General features: G+C 52.0%; 1 protein-coding gene across 1 annotated transcript; it reads right to left on the bottom strand.

Annotated features, from left to right (window-relative positions):
• Positions 1 to 1,299: 1,299 nt before the first annotated feature.
• On the bottom strand, positions 1,300 to 14,681 carry LOC114657028 (uncharacterized). The gene is made up of 15 exons (XM_028808759.2): positions 13,754 to 14,681; positions 11,740 to 11,926; positions 11,419 to 11,650; positions 11,244 to 11,338; positions 10,967 to 11,163; positions 9,227 to 9,305; positions 8,913 to 9,091; positions 7,682 to 8,437; positions 7,398 to 7,598; positions 6,399 to 6,459; positions 6,231 to 6,314; positions 5,911 to 6,152; positions 2,362 to 2,504; positions 1,549 to 1,704; positions 1,300 to 1,428 (listed from the first exon to the last, which is right to left on the bottom strand). Exons 1-15 carry the CDS (start codon positions 13,954 to 13,956, stop codon positions 1,346 to 1,348), a joined length of 2,898 nt encoding a protein of 965 aa, XP_028664592.1. The 5' UTR covers positions 13,957 to 14,681; the 3' UTR covers positions 1,300 to 1,345.
• Positions 14,682 to 15,161: the final 480 nt, after the last annotated feature.

Below are 15,161 nucleotides of genomic sequence, written 5' to 3'. Positions count from 1 at the left end.
ACTGACAGACAGGGTCATTGGGTTCCACCTTATTGTCCAGGACTCGCCAAGCTTGTTAAGGTCTGGGATGTCACTGAGCTGGAGTGTTGCACTGATGTGCTGCACATTCGGACCACTGGGATTCTTCCTCTCTATGTGTCTCAAGCTGTTAGAGACAGTGGAGCTTTGGGGGTTTGTGCCAGTCACCAGCACGTAGAGCTGAGCTATGATGGCACTGTAGATTCAGACTGGTGCCCCTTCCAGATCTGTTTTCTGCCTTGTGCCCAAAGCTGGTGCAGAGATAAGTTCCACCCCCCCCCAGGACCCTCAAATGGATGGAGTTTCACACTATTATATTTTGTAACAGATCGATTTATGGGCAGTTGGGTTTTTTGCCTGGCACATTCTGAGTACCAGCCTGCTCGGCCTCATTCACTGTTGAGAGGCTCACATGGCTGCCCAGCCTGAGACAGGGGGTGTGTATGTGGGGGAGGCAGATACATGAGGGTCTTGGGGAAGGTGACTGGACAGGAGAGACCACTGGCACCCTCAAGAAGGAAGCTGGATGGTCACGAACAGAATGAGATGCCCACTCATATAGAAAAGAGATTTTTATTGGACGGAATCATCAGAATTCACAGTGTCATTACTCATCTGGGCGGCCCACCAAATGGCGGTAATTGCCAACCTCAGCCCTTTCTCGGCCTGCCACACTTGTGACAGTGTCACCGGTTGGACCCTCTGGCTCTTCACATTATGCCCACCTCATGATGTCCGTCTGTACTTTGCACATCATACCATCACATAGTGTGGCCTCACACGGGTGGCCACAAGTGCTTTGAAGGTGACCGACGTCCGGCGTCATGTAGCAGGTCCACTCGACTTTTCACAAGCAAGCTTCAGTAAACAGAAATAAATGAAAGCGCTGAGCGGAGGCGCGAGCCACGGCCAGACTGGCACAGTCCCATTGGGTGGTGGTCAGTGCTGATGGCCACTGAAGGTGAAGGTCCTGTTAGGGGGCCAGCGCTCTTCTTCTGGTCATCTGGACTTTGTTCTTCAAGGCTCCTGCTCTAACAGTGAAGAGTCACCTGGCAGCCATTGGGCACAGGGACAAGCAGCGCCCTCTGCAGGACAGGAGCAGTCAGTTAAGGCGGGGCCTCCCGTTGGTCCCGGGCACCCTGTGCTCAGCTCTGGTGCCCTCTGCAGGACGGTGAGTCGTCATTGCACTTGGCTCGAGGTAAGATGAACACAAATGTCCAGGCCACTGCTAGCTTGTCTCCTTGATGGCAGCAGCGGTGGCAGCGTCCTCTTCTCCAGGAGTGGGTGAGGCTCACCGGCGCTGCGTTGAGGGGCTCGCTGTGTCGCTCTAGTGCTGCGCCCAGTCCAGGTGCATGTGAGCCAGTTTGGACTGCAGCTGGGACAGCGAGTGGATGCGCCGGGTGGCATTCACTGGGAGGAGGACAAACAGACAGGCGGTCAGCAGTCGACGAGACTCAACTTGAACCCGGGGCCACAACAGCCTGTGCCACCCCATGTGTTGGGGACCCTCTTTGCGGCGGCCCCACTTACCTTTGTCCTGCAGGACGGCCTGAGATCCTGGCTTGTGACCCTGAGTGACCGGAAACCTGGGCACAATTCTGGGGAGTGAGGGGCTCCTGTACTCTGAGCCTGAAGGGGGGCACTGACCGCCATCTTTAGCCAGGTTCTTCAGCCGCCAGGGGGCATCTGAAAAAGAGACGGGCATGGATGGGCATTATTGAGAAAGGAGGAAGAGACTGCATGGGCACACTGGTGCGAGGCACTATAAAAGCATCCCTCAGTATCCCTTGATGCCCTGCAGTGGAGGGGGGGGTGGTTGAAGGTTTGTGAAGCCCCCCCAGTACAAAAAATAAATCAGACAATCAAAATGCAAACAAAATAAGAAAATTGTGCAAATCCTAAAAGGATTGAACACCAAAAAGTTAGAAAATTATTTTGGACATTTTGGATTTGTGATCAACAGCAGCGACAAAGGCAGACATTACAATGTGGGGGGGCAAGCAACAACATTTCTGGTGCCCCCCCCGACCCAGAAGGTTGGAATGTTTCAGTTTATTGATGACAGGTGGGTGGGAGGGGCTTTGAGATGAGTGACACTTGACAATTGCTTCTGACTGGGGGGGGAGTCCTGTCTTCTCAATGAGCCCCCCCTACAGTCCACACTTAAGAGCGAGTGCCCATTCTCTTCAAACAAAGTTGGTCAACCACTAGGGGGCAGGCTGTTGTGTGTGCGTGCGTAGCAGCAGGGAGTAGCTGGGCACTGCCAGCTGAGATGGGCACACTTTCACCCCCACCCCCCATCATTCACCCTGGCACAGCCCGCTCCACCCCACCCCACTCTACCTGTGCTCAGGGACTCCTCTCGCTGCAGTCTCGGCTCAGTGCTGGCGGCCTTGAGGGTGGCAGGAGTCTCCATGGCAGAGTTCAGGAGCTGCAGGCCCACCAGGGATGGTGTCCCCTGAGGATGGTCACCAAAGGACAAATCCCTGAAAGACAGTGGCAGAGACCAGTCATGGCACAGACTCCTTGTCTTCTGCCCACTTTACCCACCCCGCAGCCTGGCACTCCCACAGAATTTCTATGTTATTCCGTTGACATTTCGGCTTTAAGAGTCGTCTGCTAATCCAACGTACACATCGAAGATGTCTGAGGGGCTGCTGTGTTATGCTGGTGACCACCATACCCATGTGGTGTGTTTTACATTAAGGAAATCAAACTGCATGCAACTCAGGTTGTCATGGCGATAAAGTCCGGACTGGAATATTCTGGAAGTTTCTATCATCCAGCGACCCTGAGCTGGCACACTGGGCAGAAAAATGAAAAACTCAATGGCCCGATGATTCTAAACGCGTGCCAATGCAGCAGCCCACCTCTTAGTGAATTTCCCCTTGGGATTAATAAAGTATCTATCTATCTATATAGTGCCTTTCACATTATCTATCTATCTATCTATCTATCTATCTATCTATCTATCTATCTATCTATCTATCTATCTATCTATCTATCCATCTATCTATCTGTGCTGAGGCGTCTGCTCGTGTCAAAGGCGCTATAGAAGATCACATGAGTGGGGGGGGGGGGGCTCTTAACAGTCACTCATCTTCTTTAATTTAGAAATATGGAAAGATTCTCTCCAATATGAGGACTGACAATCCGTCAAACCAATTCAGTCAAATTGGGGGCCACAGTCAGTCCCAGTATAGGACAGGAGGCCGTCCTGGGTGGGATACCAGTCCATCAGCAAGCCCACTCATCTCACACCAGGCCAGTTAAAGAAATTGAGAAAAACGACATGGACACGGGGAGAACAGGAAATCCAAACGGACACTGGGACTGGAAGCGGGGTCTGAACCGAGGGTCTGCGCAGACCACTGAGCCACCTGGCTGTCCTGAAGGAGGGCACTCACTTGCCTGTTTGGGTGTTCACAGGCCTTCATTTCAGATTTTACTGCACCCTCCCTCTTACGCCCTCGTTAGCAGTCGACCTTCCACCTTCATAATCCCCCCACGATACTAAAGACCCCGTGCCCATGTCTAACATCTGTATGCATAAAAACTGAAACTCGAAAGGCGAGAAGAAGGTGGAGACAAAGCAGGCAATCATTCAAAGAATCAAAGAACACATCTGGTCACTCTGTCTGTCTGTTATATAGCGCCTTTCACATCAGTCTGTCATGTAGCATCGTCTCGTCTCATCCATCTCACTGTTAGATAGATAGATAGATAGATAGATGAAAGGCACTATAGATAGATAGATAGATAGATAGATAGATAGATAGATAGATAGATAGATAGATAGATAGATAGATAGATAGATAGATAGATACTTTATTAATCCCAAGGGGAAATTCCCATTCTCCAGCAGCAGCATACTGATAATAACAATATTAAATTAAAGAGTGATAACAATGCAGGTATACAGACACTAACTTTAAATAATGTTAACGTTTACCCCCCGGTGGAATTGAAAAGTCGCATAGTGTGGGGTCTCCTCAGTCTGTCAGTGGAGCAGGATGGTGACAGCAGTCTGTCACTGAAGCTGCTCCTCTGTCTGGAGATGATCCTGTTCAGTGGATGCAGTGGATTCTCCATGATTGACAGGAGTCTGCTCAGTGCCCGTCGCTCTGCCACGGATGTCAAACTGTCCAGCTCCGTGCCTACAACAGAGCCTGCCTTCCTCACCAGATTGTCCAGGCATGAGGTGTTCTTCTTCTTTATGCTGCCTCCCCAGCGTAGAAGAGGGCGCTCGCCACAACCATCTGATAGAACATCTGCCGCAGCTTATTGCAGATGTTGAAGGACGCCAGCCTTCTAATGAAGTATAGTCGGCTCTGTCCTCTCTTGCACAGAGCATCAGTATTGGCAGTCCAGCTGCACTCCCAGGTATCTATAGGTCTGCACCCTCTGCTCCCAGTCACCTCTGATGATCACAGTGTATGTGAGGGGCCTGGTCCTCCTAAAATCCACCACCATATAGCGCCTTCCACAGTCTCAAGGTGTCTTTATGTTTACTTATATTTATATAGTGCCTTTCACACTGTTTGTCTACCTGTCATTTAGTGTCTTCATACCTATTATATATTGCATTCCTCACCTACGTCTATCCATTATCTGTTATATAGTTCCTTCCACAGATTTTGTTTTTTTTTGTTCTTTATTTCGCCTTATACAATTTCTTTTATTAGGAATGTGTTAGTTTTCGCATACCCCCTTGGGGTCAGAGCACAGGGTCAGCCATTGTACACCCCTGGAGCAATTACAGGTTAAGGGTCTTGCTCAAGGTCCCAGCAGAGTAGGATCTCTTTTGGCAGTGACGGGGATTCGAACCGGCAGCCTATATCTTTTTATATAACATATATCTTATTATACAGTGCCTTTTACACGATCTCTTACTTACTGCCTTTCAAATTTATTTTTATACTGTCTTTCACCCTATTCACATCTCATATAGTGTGTTCAGATCTGTTTACCTACTATATAGTGCCAGGAATACCTATATCTATGTATATAGTGCCTACCTACCTATCTGTCTATTTATTATCTAACATCTTTTCACAGCAATCCTGCCAACTATTCCAAATGCTATCTATATAGCGCCTTTCACATCTCTCTATTTATTATATAGTGCCACTCACATCTATCTATCTATCTATCTATCTATCTATCTATCTATCTATCTATCTATTCCTGTCAACTACACTATCTATCTATAGATAGATGTGAAAGGCACTATATATCTAATTAATCCTGCCAACTACACTATCTATCTATCTATCTATTATATAGCGCCTTTCCCATCAAGCCCCCTGTTTTCTGGCGCCTCTCATAGTCTTCTTTCCATTGACCACACTGTACCTTTTCTGGCGTCTCACATGACGACCTTCATATCCATTCACCTATCCATATAGCGCCTTTCACAGCTCCTTCTGCGTTTACCACCTCCTGTCCTGAGATGCCCAGTACCTAATATTCTGACCTGCTCCCGGAGTAATCATGGGATGTCATCTCATGCACTTTGCACACTTTCTGTTATTCCCGTCTCCTCAATTCAACCAGACATCACCATCTGGTTACCAGCTGATTACCCCCCCACCCCATGAAGCCCAGACAGGTGAGGTGAGGTGCCAGGACTGCCCTTTCAGTAATAAATGGCTTCTCTTGATTCTCGCCCGGCCTTTGTCTTCTGTGAGTCAATTCCTGGGACAAAGCCAGCGCTCTGTGACCTCATATACAGTACATAGCGCCTTTCTGCAGCACATGGGCTGTCAAGATGCTTTTACCCCACAGATGTATCACAGCTGGAGGACGCGTTGGCAGGGTTGAACGCCCCCATAACTTCATATAGCGCCTTTCCAGACTCATACTTGAGTCACAATCTCCCTGCCCACTCACCTCCTCCACATGATGCCCTCCTTCTTCTTCTTCTTCTTCCTCTGCGGTGCCCGCTGTACAAGCTCACTTTCGGACTTGGCGCGCTGCTCCAGGAGGATTGGGGCTTTTCCCCTGGCTGGGCTCGCTCTCCGAGGTGGCAGCCTCCTCCCTTCATTGGGTGGCCATCTAGCACCAAGGTGGTCATCTTGGCTCCCGCCTTTGCCCGGGTAGGCACACACAGTATTTAGCAGCAGCATGTGGACCTGGAGGGCACAGACATATGTGAGATGACCGCCTGGCAGGATGAGAAGCCAAGAGTTAAAAGACTTATGGTGGCTCACCTCCTTCTTGCCCGCACTGCCACCACCTGCATCTTGCCCTGGGCTTCGCCAGCGCTGGGCTGCCTGGCCAGGCCTGGTCACCACCTGAAACAGAACATGGCATCCATCAGCAGAGCGCCAGCCTGAGTGTGACATCCCCACGAGCCCCCAGAGCCAGAGGACACCTACCTCAGGACCCTGTGCTGCCCACTCGCTGCCCTCCGGCCGCTGCATTTGAGCCGATAGCCTCCTGTAAAGAAGACACAGGTGACAAAAAGACAGGCTGAAATGTCCCCTAGTGTCCCTCTGTGCTTTGTGTCCACCTGGTCACTCAGATGAATATCACATGCAAAAATGTGGGAAACCCGCAGTCAAGATGACCACAGCTGGCCTGCTCCTTCTGGACGTGGTCCACCTCTGGTCACCCTGTCCCCCAGTATCCCCCTGGTCATGCTGTTCCTCCTTAGTCCTCTGTGTCCCCTGGACCTCGTTGTCACAGCAGCTGTGGTCAGTCAGTGTGGGACTTTGGTGTGTTTGATGACTTAATGTCCTATGTCACTGTCCCTCTGTGACCTGACCACATTGTGTGACACCTCAGCGTCCTGGCACGGTTAGTGTCCTGAGTGTCACCAGTAGCCATCTGTGGTCAGTGTCCTCCTTGTGTGGTCATTCAGTATCAGGCCTCTGTATCCCACGTGTCCTCCCTGTCCTTTGTGCCTGAGACCACCGAGTCCTTGTATTTGTAGAGTCCTGAGCCACCAGTACACCCAGTTGTCCTTCATGATCTTATCACAACTTCATGGTCAGTCTGGCCAAGTCTTCCCTGTGTGGTCATCCTGCCCCTATACAGCTGGCACTGAGGTCACAGTCTGTGTCCTGAGTGTCCTTACTGTTCATCTGTGGGCAGCACTTCTGCTGAGTGGTCATTCTGAAGAAGACCCCCAAGTCCTGATGCTCTTAGTATCTTATTGTACCTCAGTGGTCACCATTTTCCCGGTGTGGTCATTCTGATTGAGACTTCAGGGTTCGCGTATCACTAGTGTCTCTTATATTTGACTGTCCCTCAGTGGTCAGTGTCCTCCCAGTATGACCTGAGTGTCCTCTCTGTCCCCGAGTTTCTTGATCCCTTAGTGTCCCTTGACCCTTTCGATGTCCCCTCCAGTCAGTGTCCAGTCATGTCCACCTCACCTGACTCTCGCTTTGCCCCCGTTGTCGTTGTCTGCCCCTCGGACGTCGCCTTTGCTGAGTTGAAGCTGAGCCCTGGGCGCTTTGCCGGAGTGGCGAGTTCGAGTGATGGGTTCACTGGTGTCCCCCACAGCCGGCGCTTCCTTGGCCAGTGCCGAGTGACCAGGGGGCTGTAGGCTCGGCCGCGTGGAGGCGTACAGGCACCTGTAGGGAGGGCACAGAGACAAGCAGACTGTCAGACCTGGCAGGTGGATGGGGCGCGATCGGGTGCGGGCATCGGTGCCTACCTCGTGGTGCTCTCGTACTCGTCCCGCGCGGTCCTCTTGGTGACAGACCGGGCCTCGTAGCGCCCCTCGCTGGTGATGGAGCTCACCGTGAAGGTGTACTCCGTGTTGGCCGTGAGCCGGTGGGCCTTGTATGAGCGCTCAGTGCCCAGGTAGACCACCCTGCCGTTCATGGAGAGCTCGTAATTGAAAAGTTTGCCCAGGAGCGCCTCGGGCACATCCCAGCTGACCAGGATTTCGTGGCGCCCAAGCACGGTGACTGTGAGTCGGCTGGGCGCGTGGTTACCAGTGTCCGCTGTTCGAGCTCTGATGCCGGCTTTGGCCCCACGGCCCCTCGTGCTGATGGCACAGACCCAGAACTCGTAGGGGGTGTTGGGCGCGAGACCTCCCATGATGCAGCTGAGCTCCGAAGTGCCCTCCAGCAGCTTCTCACCCCTGAAGACCTGATAACCTCGGAGGGTCCCGCTGGGTCGGCTGGGCGGCGCCCAACTCAGCTTTACCTGGGTGGTGGTGCACCCAGTCACCCGCAGGTCTTGGGGGCAGCTTGGCAGCTGCATGTCTTCATCTTCCTCCTCCTCCTCTTCCTCGTCCTCTTCCTCAGTTGCCAGAGTAAAGTGAGAGGCATCGCTGAAAGGGCTGACGTCCCCCCCATCGGTGGACAGTCTCAGCTGAAAGCTGAAGTGCTGACCAGGCTGGACATCCAGCAGCGTGAAGGAGCAGTCGGGTCCAGAGTACAGTGGGTGGTCTCCGTCCAGGAGGCTGAAAGAGAAGGGACGAGGTGACAGGCACCCTCTGGCACAACCACAGTCAAGAGGACAAGACCGTCCCTGAGGCCATCATTGTGACTGCCATCCTAAAAGAACTTGGGGTCAAAAGGAGGAGAAACAAAGAGCCAGCATGGGCACCACCATCTGCCAGCCAAGCTATGAAGTAAAAATCGCTATAAATATAAAGCAGATGGTGCCACCAGAATGGGCGTGGCTAAAGGTGGGCATTGAACCTCGAACGTCTTTAGCTCTCAGAATTTCACATACTGGACCTCAGGGTATTGACCCCGGACCCCAGACCCAGGACCCCTACAGACACTGAAGTCTTCTATCACATGACAAAGAAAAATCCATCAAAATCTGAGCCTTCTTGTTCAGTTGCCCTCCCAACAAATCCACATGCCCACCTCAGGGTACCATCCTGATAACATCACTGCCCCCCAGCTCAGTGACCAGCACCCCCTGACCTGTATGTGACTTCCAGCTGGCTCTCTGGACTGGCCTTGTCCCATGTCAGCAGGACGGACGTCGGGCTCAGCCGCTGTGCCCGGGGGGCTGCCGGCTTTGTCAGGCACCTCAGTCTCCTCAGGGTGAGCTCCACTTCATCCAGTAGCTCCTTCTGGGAAGATGGTGAGTGGGCCAGGATCTGTGGAGACATGAAGCCATTTGTGAGTGCCCCTTATGATGTGTAGTGCCCCTCAGGTGGAATCAGGAGGAGAGACACATGAAAACATTTAAAAGGTGGCACAAGCCAGCACTTAAAGGTGCCCATTGCCCTCACCTGAAGGAGCGGCTCCAAGTCACCACACTGCCGCAGTCTCAGCACGCCACTGGGCTGCTCGGCCAGCACCCTCACCACCCTGTGAAGAGAACGACAAGAGCCGGGCATCAAAATGTATCTAATATAGTGCCTTTCGCTTGAGACGCACTGCCACAGACAACTAACATGCAGGTGGTAACCCCCTGGGTGCCCATTACCAGCACATCTCATCAAATTGTTCCTCGACAGGGGACTCCCAGATGCCCGCCTTCTGAGGCAGGCTGCCAGGCAACCGGTGCCACAGACGCAATCACTGTTGTTTGTGTCACACAATGTCCCCAAGTGTCACGTCACTCGGGATGGTCCCAGTGGCACCCGACTCTCTTGTTGGCACATCCTGACTCCTCATTTCTTCAGAATCAAAGCGTTTGCTTTTCTGAGATGCCAGTCGCTCAGTGGAGTCAATCGTCATTTATTATAGCGCCTTTCAGGTGAATAGCGGCACATCGAGTCTGGGTTGGGTGGGAAATACTGGGACTCCTGTACCACCAGGGGGTGCCCTTGCTGTCCTCACCATTGAGATAAAGCACCAATATTGTTAAACCAGTGTAACCCAGCCCACGGTGGCGAGAGGCTGGTGGCAAACCCAGTGGCCCTGAAAGGCACTATATAAGACGGGTGTTCACGGCCCACTGTAAAGCAGGGTCTCCAAAGTCCGATAGTCAGAGATGATCACACAAGGTGAACTGTGCTGCACCTGCCAACCAGACAGTAACCTCATGGTGGTGGCACTAGTGGGCACAGTGGACAGAGGGGCACAAATGAGGGGCAGTGCTTACCGTTAAACACCCTATAAAAAAGTAAAAGTGATCACATATTGAATGTCATAGCCATAGAAATATTTAACGGTAGTGTTCACTGTGACAGGCGCTATATAAAGTAAACTCTGAATCATCTGAATCTAAATCATTTACTTTTGGGTGGGGTTTACTGTGACAGGCGCTATATGAGATTAATGTTGAATGTCATTCTTTGCGACTTTGTGCTGAATTTTAAAGGTGCTATAGAAATTCCTCCACGACTGACTGTTACTCTCGGTGGCTCCCATAATGACAGGCCTCGAGTCCCCCTCCCAAGACACCCCCCCTCACCCTCCACAGATGGTCCTCACATGACGAGACCTGAACCCAGTGGAGGGCCCACTGTCACAGGGTGGACGCTGAAGGCAGCCTTGGGCTGTTTGCTCAAGTCCCCTCCTGTCACCACACTGCCATCTGCTCCTCCTGTTGACAGATGTCTCCTACCGTAATGTGACACCTGAACAATTGTCCCACATCATGCGTCCCCAAGACAAACAACAACAAATGAAGCCAGATAGAGTGACCCTGATGACCACTGAGGGAGGACTCAGTCGGCCCTCGTAATCTCAGATGTCTCGTCAGAGGCTTTGAAAGGTGCTATATTTCGATTTGTGTTGCTGTACCAGTCCGGTGCTAAGGGTTTAGACACTTCTGTCCCCCTCCCTTCCTGTGTCTTTTTAGCAGATAGATGGCCTGCTTGTTGCTTGTGCCCCCACTAGATGGCGCTGCCGGTTGGGGCTCTATTTCAGCCAGTAGAATAAAGAGTGTGGCAGAACTAATTGCATGATTCCTTATCGCCTTCAGTAAGTTGCAATGCCAGTTGGTACCGTGCCCAGCTTCTCCCAGATGACACCCTCACCCTACCTCCCCACCGGTCCCCTTCCCAATTCTCCCGACTCACATTGCAGCAAACCACGTGGCATCCTGGTCTTCCGCCTGCAGGAGGTGCAGCAGTGAGCTCAGCAGCTTGGGGAAGGCGGGGCTCTGTAGAGTGTAGGCGTGGCCTTCTTTGTTGGTTGCCAGGCAACTCAGAGCAAAGCAGGCATTCTTACTGCTGGCACTGTCCGCATGGCACACCATGGCTTCAAGGGCAGTGACCTGGGGACATTAAAGGAGACAGTGAAGGTCAGTGGGTCCCACACAGCTGGCACAGCTGGCATCAAGAGCGCACCACTCACCATTGCTGGAGCCTCGGGCATGCCAAGGACACACGTGCGGCCGGCATCACTGTCACACAGTCTTCCCAGGGCGAAGGCGGCGTTCATCCCACTTCCTGCAAAGAACAAAAACAAGAGGCAGGTGACAGGCACAGGAATGCCACTGGCACCAGGTGAAGTCAATGCCCCAGCTTACCAACTTTATCCACTTGTAGCAAGGCTATCAACTTGGTCAGTACTGTGCCAGAGTTTGGGTGGTCTAGCAGTTGGCGACACCCCTGGTCACATAGTGCCAAGCGGGCCAGGACGAGGGCAGCGTTGTTTACCGTCCATTCATTGGCAGCATTCAGCAGCCCGGTTACATTGTCCACGATGTCCTCAAAGGTGCGGTCACTCAGGATCCACTGACGACCCACGCTGCTCTCCGCCTGCAAGGAATCAAATAACCATAATGGGTGGTCTGGCACCAGGGGGCATTTACTGAATTGACAGTGGGTGGGTGAGTAGCCTTCAGTACCAGAGTGCCAATCGTGCCAGCTGCATTCATCACCAGCTCAGGGTTGTCCCACCGCAGCAGGTTGTTCAGCATTCCCAAAACATCCCAACTCTCCCAGTTCCCAGTGCTGCCCACCGACACCAGCTGCTCCACCATGGTGGCACTCTCAGCGATGGAGCCCAAGATGTAGACGGCATTGCTGCAAAGCCTGTAAACAGAAATGCCCAAAAAGGTCAGTGCCAGGCAAAGGGACTGGAAAATGCCACTCCACTGCCACCCTGTCCCATGTTTGAGGGCCACTCCAAACTGATTTATAGCGCCTTGCTCACATCAGGTTTGACGCTGCTCAAGTGACCGAGACTACATGTCATGTGCAGTGACCTGTGCCAGCTGTAGCTGATAATAATGAATGTGCCCGACGCCAAGGCTGAGTGCCAGTCCACATCAAAGAGACCGCTCAGCTGTGACACAGAACAGTGGCCCCCTGCCAACAGGAAGGCACCATGACAATGAAGATTAAAGTCTGGCACCTGTCATCACGGACACGCTTAGCATGAAGACCTGCAAATGGCACTGCACTCCCTGGAAGGATCTGGGAGAACAAAACAACTGAAAGCTGAACATCCAATCCTAATGACTGTGAAAGGCGCTACATGGAGTAAAGGATGATCAGGCCGTTGGAGCAAAGAGTGGAGACACCAAAGCCATAAAGCAGGAGCAATCTGGGTCATGAACAACAGGTGACAAAGTGACAAAGTGAAGCAGGTCTAATGCAGATCACCGGGCAGAAAGCGAACCAAAAGCAGTGGCCTGGGTGCAGGTTGGTGAGTGGGGGGGGCTATGTAGGGCGCTATATAAAACGATTGAGGTCATTCGATGTGAAAGGTGCTGTGCAGAGCAGACTGACTAGAATGATCCGGGTGAAGGGCACTATATACTGTAAACCAGGCTGCTCCTGTCTCTTCATCCCTTTACACTGCTTTGGTGGGTTTACTGTTTGTGGGCAGATGCCACATGTACCCACCCACCGTCTGGCGTTTTGCGGACACTTTGTTGTTTTCAATGCATTTTTCTGTTCTCACTTGCTTGACATTTTTGAATCAGGACTTTAGGAGACTTTGTTTATCCAAAGTGACTTCCAAATGATAAGTGCATGACGTTGATTCCTGGTGATTCTCTCACCTGCCCGCTGGCACTTCTGAAGTTGGGGACGTTACCGAAAAGAGAGGAGGATATGCTAGAAATCATGAAGGCAGACAAGAAACACCTTGGGGTTAGGAGGGCCAGATGTCCACTCAAGCAGGTGGGCACAGACCCCCAGTTCTGCTCACGGGCTTTGTGTTATATAATGCCTTTCACAGTGATCGATAGGGCAAAGTGCTTGAAGAAGTCACCAACGGTCTGCTTGATGAGTTCAGAGATGTCAACTGCACTGTCAACACCTGTAAATCCAAGATCTGAACCTTATAATGCTGGCACTGCCTACTGATGCCCAATAATCTATCTATCTATCTATCTAATGCCAACTATAAACGAGGTTGAAATTCTGCATTCTGATCAGCCAGACAGTCCTGCAGATATGGGAAGGCCTGGTGTGCACAGTGGTTAGAGGTGGTGACTCACAGTTGTGGGGTCCCAGATGCCATCACTGCCTGTGGGCACTTTGATTGTCCTCCCCGTGTCAGGGTGGGTTTACCTCCCACATCCCAATGTCACAAGTGTTCAGTTAACTGGTGTTTCCAAACTGGGCCAGTATGGGTGTGTCCTGTGATGAGCTGGTGTCCCATCCTGGGTGGGGTCCAGCCATGTTCCTGATGACGGCTTTTACAGGATGTGACCCCCTATGTCCTTGACCTGGGTTAAGCAGGTGGCATAATGGGTGGATTGAATGGATGAGCAAATGAGCTACAATCATGCGTCAGCATTGTGCCACCCAGTGCCAGTGATCTAACAGATTCAGACCCCAATTTGAACATTGACCCCCGTATCCATACTTCAGACAAAGGTAAGGAAATGACGGCGGCCCCCCACATACCTGACGTTAGTACTGGTCAAGAGGCGGCACAGGGTTTGCAGGCACTCCTTGCTCCGGGGGTCCCTTTCCAAAGTGTCCATCAGGGCATCTTTATGGTGATGCAGCTCCCAGACCAACTCCTCCACAGCCCCTGCAACTCGAGTGGGGTCTGACGACAGCAGGATCCCCAGGACCCCCGGACCGCCCCGCTCCTTTAGCACCATGGTGACAGACACTTGTTACGGTGCGCAGGTTGTCAATGGAGACATAGCCACCTGTCGAGACCCAGCTCACTGCAAGGTGGTCCGGGCTTTCTCCATACACTCTAATGGATCTCCTGAACTCAGTTCTCAACTTTGACTTACATGAGGCAACAAGACAACTAGAAATGAGAAACAAAACCAAAGTGCAGTCCTCATCTCAACCTGCTGGTGGTCTCGGACATCGCTCGATCCTGGCAGGCGTAGTAGGCAGGATACTTGAGTGTCCTTAATATTCACTATTGGGGTTTGGGTTATACTGGGACAGAGATGGTCACTTTGAAAGTCCCCAGTGCCCAGCTGGCCACACTTTCATACAGCACTGGAGGTACGGGTTCAAATGCCATCAGGAGTAACAAACAGTTGAGGGGTCTTCAATGTGAGGAATTACAAAAACTGAGTGGGGTGGTGGTGGGGGGGGGGGGGGGTGTACAAGTCAGCAAGTCAAACACTTTGAGAGGCAAAGACGTCAATTGAGAGTTTAAGAACCTTGAGGACCAGTGGTCCCAGTTTGAGAGCTGAAGCCCAAAGCTGTGTGAGAGAAGCCTTCAGTCTCTGCAGGGGTCCGGGTTCAACACAGTGGGCTTCAGTAATGCAACTCCAATATGAAAGATCTCAGGTTAGAGGTCAGGGTCTTTGCCTTTTGGGGTCCAGGAGTGCAGGTCCAAGAGGTGGACGTCTTCAGAAGTTGGAGACCTTGAGGTCCAGGGATCCCGATTTGAGTCTTTCAGAGCCTTCAGTCTCTACAGGGGTCCACGTTCAACACCTTGGGGTTCATTAGTGCAGATCCAACATGGAGGAGTTAAGCCCCTTGATGGATCGAGGAGCCCAGGTGAAGCTTTGAGTGTCATACCAGTGTTATGTGATGGGAGCCCTCAGTTTCTGTTGGACCCCAGGTTTGCTGTGTTTGGGGTCCAGAAGTGCAGATCCAAGAGGTAGGCGTCTTCACATTCAGGAGTTCAAGTCTAGAAGTTGGGGGCCTTGGGGTCCTGACAGTTTCGTCAGCCGTCAGATAGTCTTCAGCAGCACAGACCCTGAGAGTTAAGGACCCCAAGGTCCCGATGCCTTGAACTGCTGCTGTCCAGATTGAGGGGTGCTGATCCCTGGGTGGGCGTCTTCAGATGAAGCACTTGAAGTCACAAAGTCAAGGACCCTGAGGACCAGTGTTA

The sequence above is a fragment of the Erpetoichthys calabaricus genome, chromosome 9 (assembly GCF_900747795.2).
Source record: "Erpetoichthys calabaricus chromosome 9, fErpCal1.3, whole genome shotgun sequence".
Taxonomy (NCBI): Eukaryota; Metazoa; Chordata; class Cladistia; order Polypteriformes; family Polypteridae; genus Erpetoichthys; species Erpetoichthys calabaricus.
This window is presented reverse-complemented; position numbering and strand designations above follow the sequence as displayed.

Coding starts and splice junctions, on each gene's coding strand:
- LOC114657028 (XM_028808759.2), bottom strand. CDS start 13,956: ATGGTGCTAAAGGAGCGGGGCGGTCCGGGGGTCCTGGGGATCCTGCTG. Junction 11,927..13,753: donor TTGACCAGTACTAACGTCAG/GTATGTGGGGGG, acceptor TTCTGTTTACAG/GCTTTGCAGCAATGCCGTCT. Junction 6,315..6,398: donor GGGCAGCACAGGGTCCTGAG/GTAGGTGTCCTC, acceptor GTTCTGTTTCAG/GTGGTGACCAGGCCTGGCCA.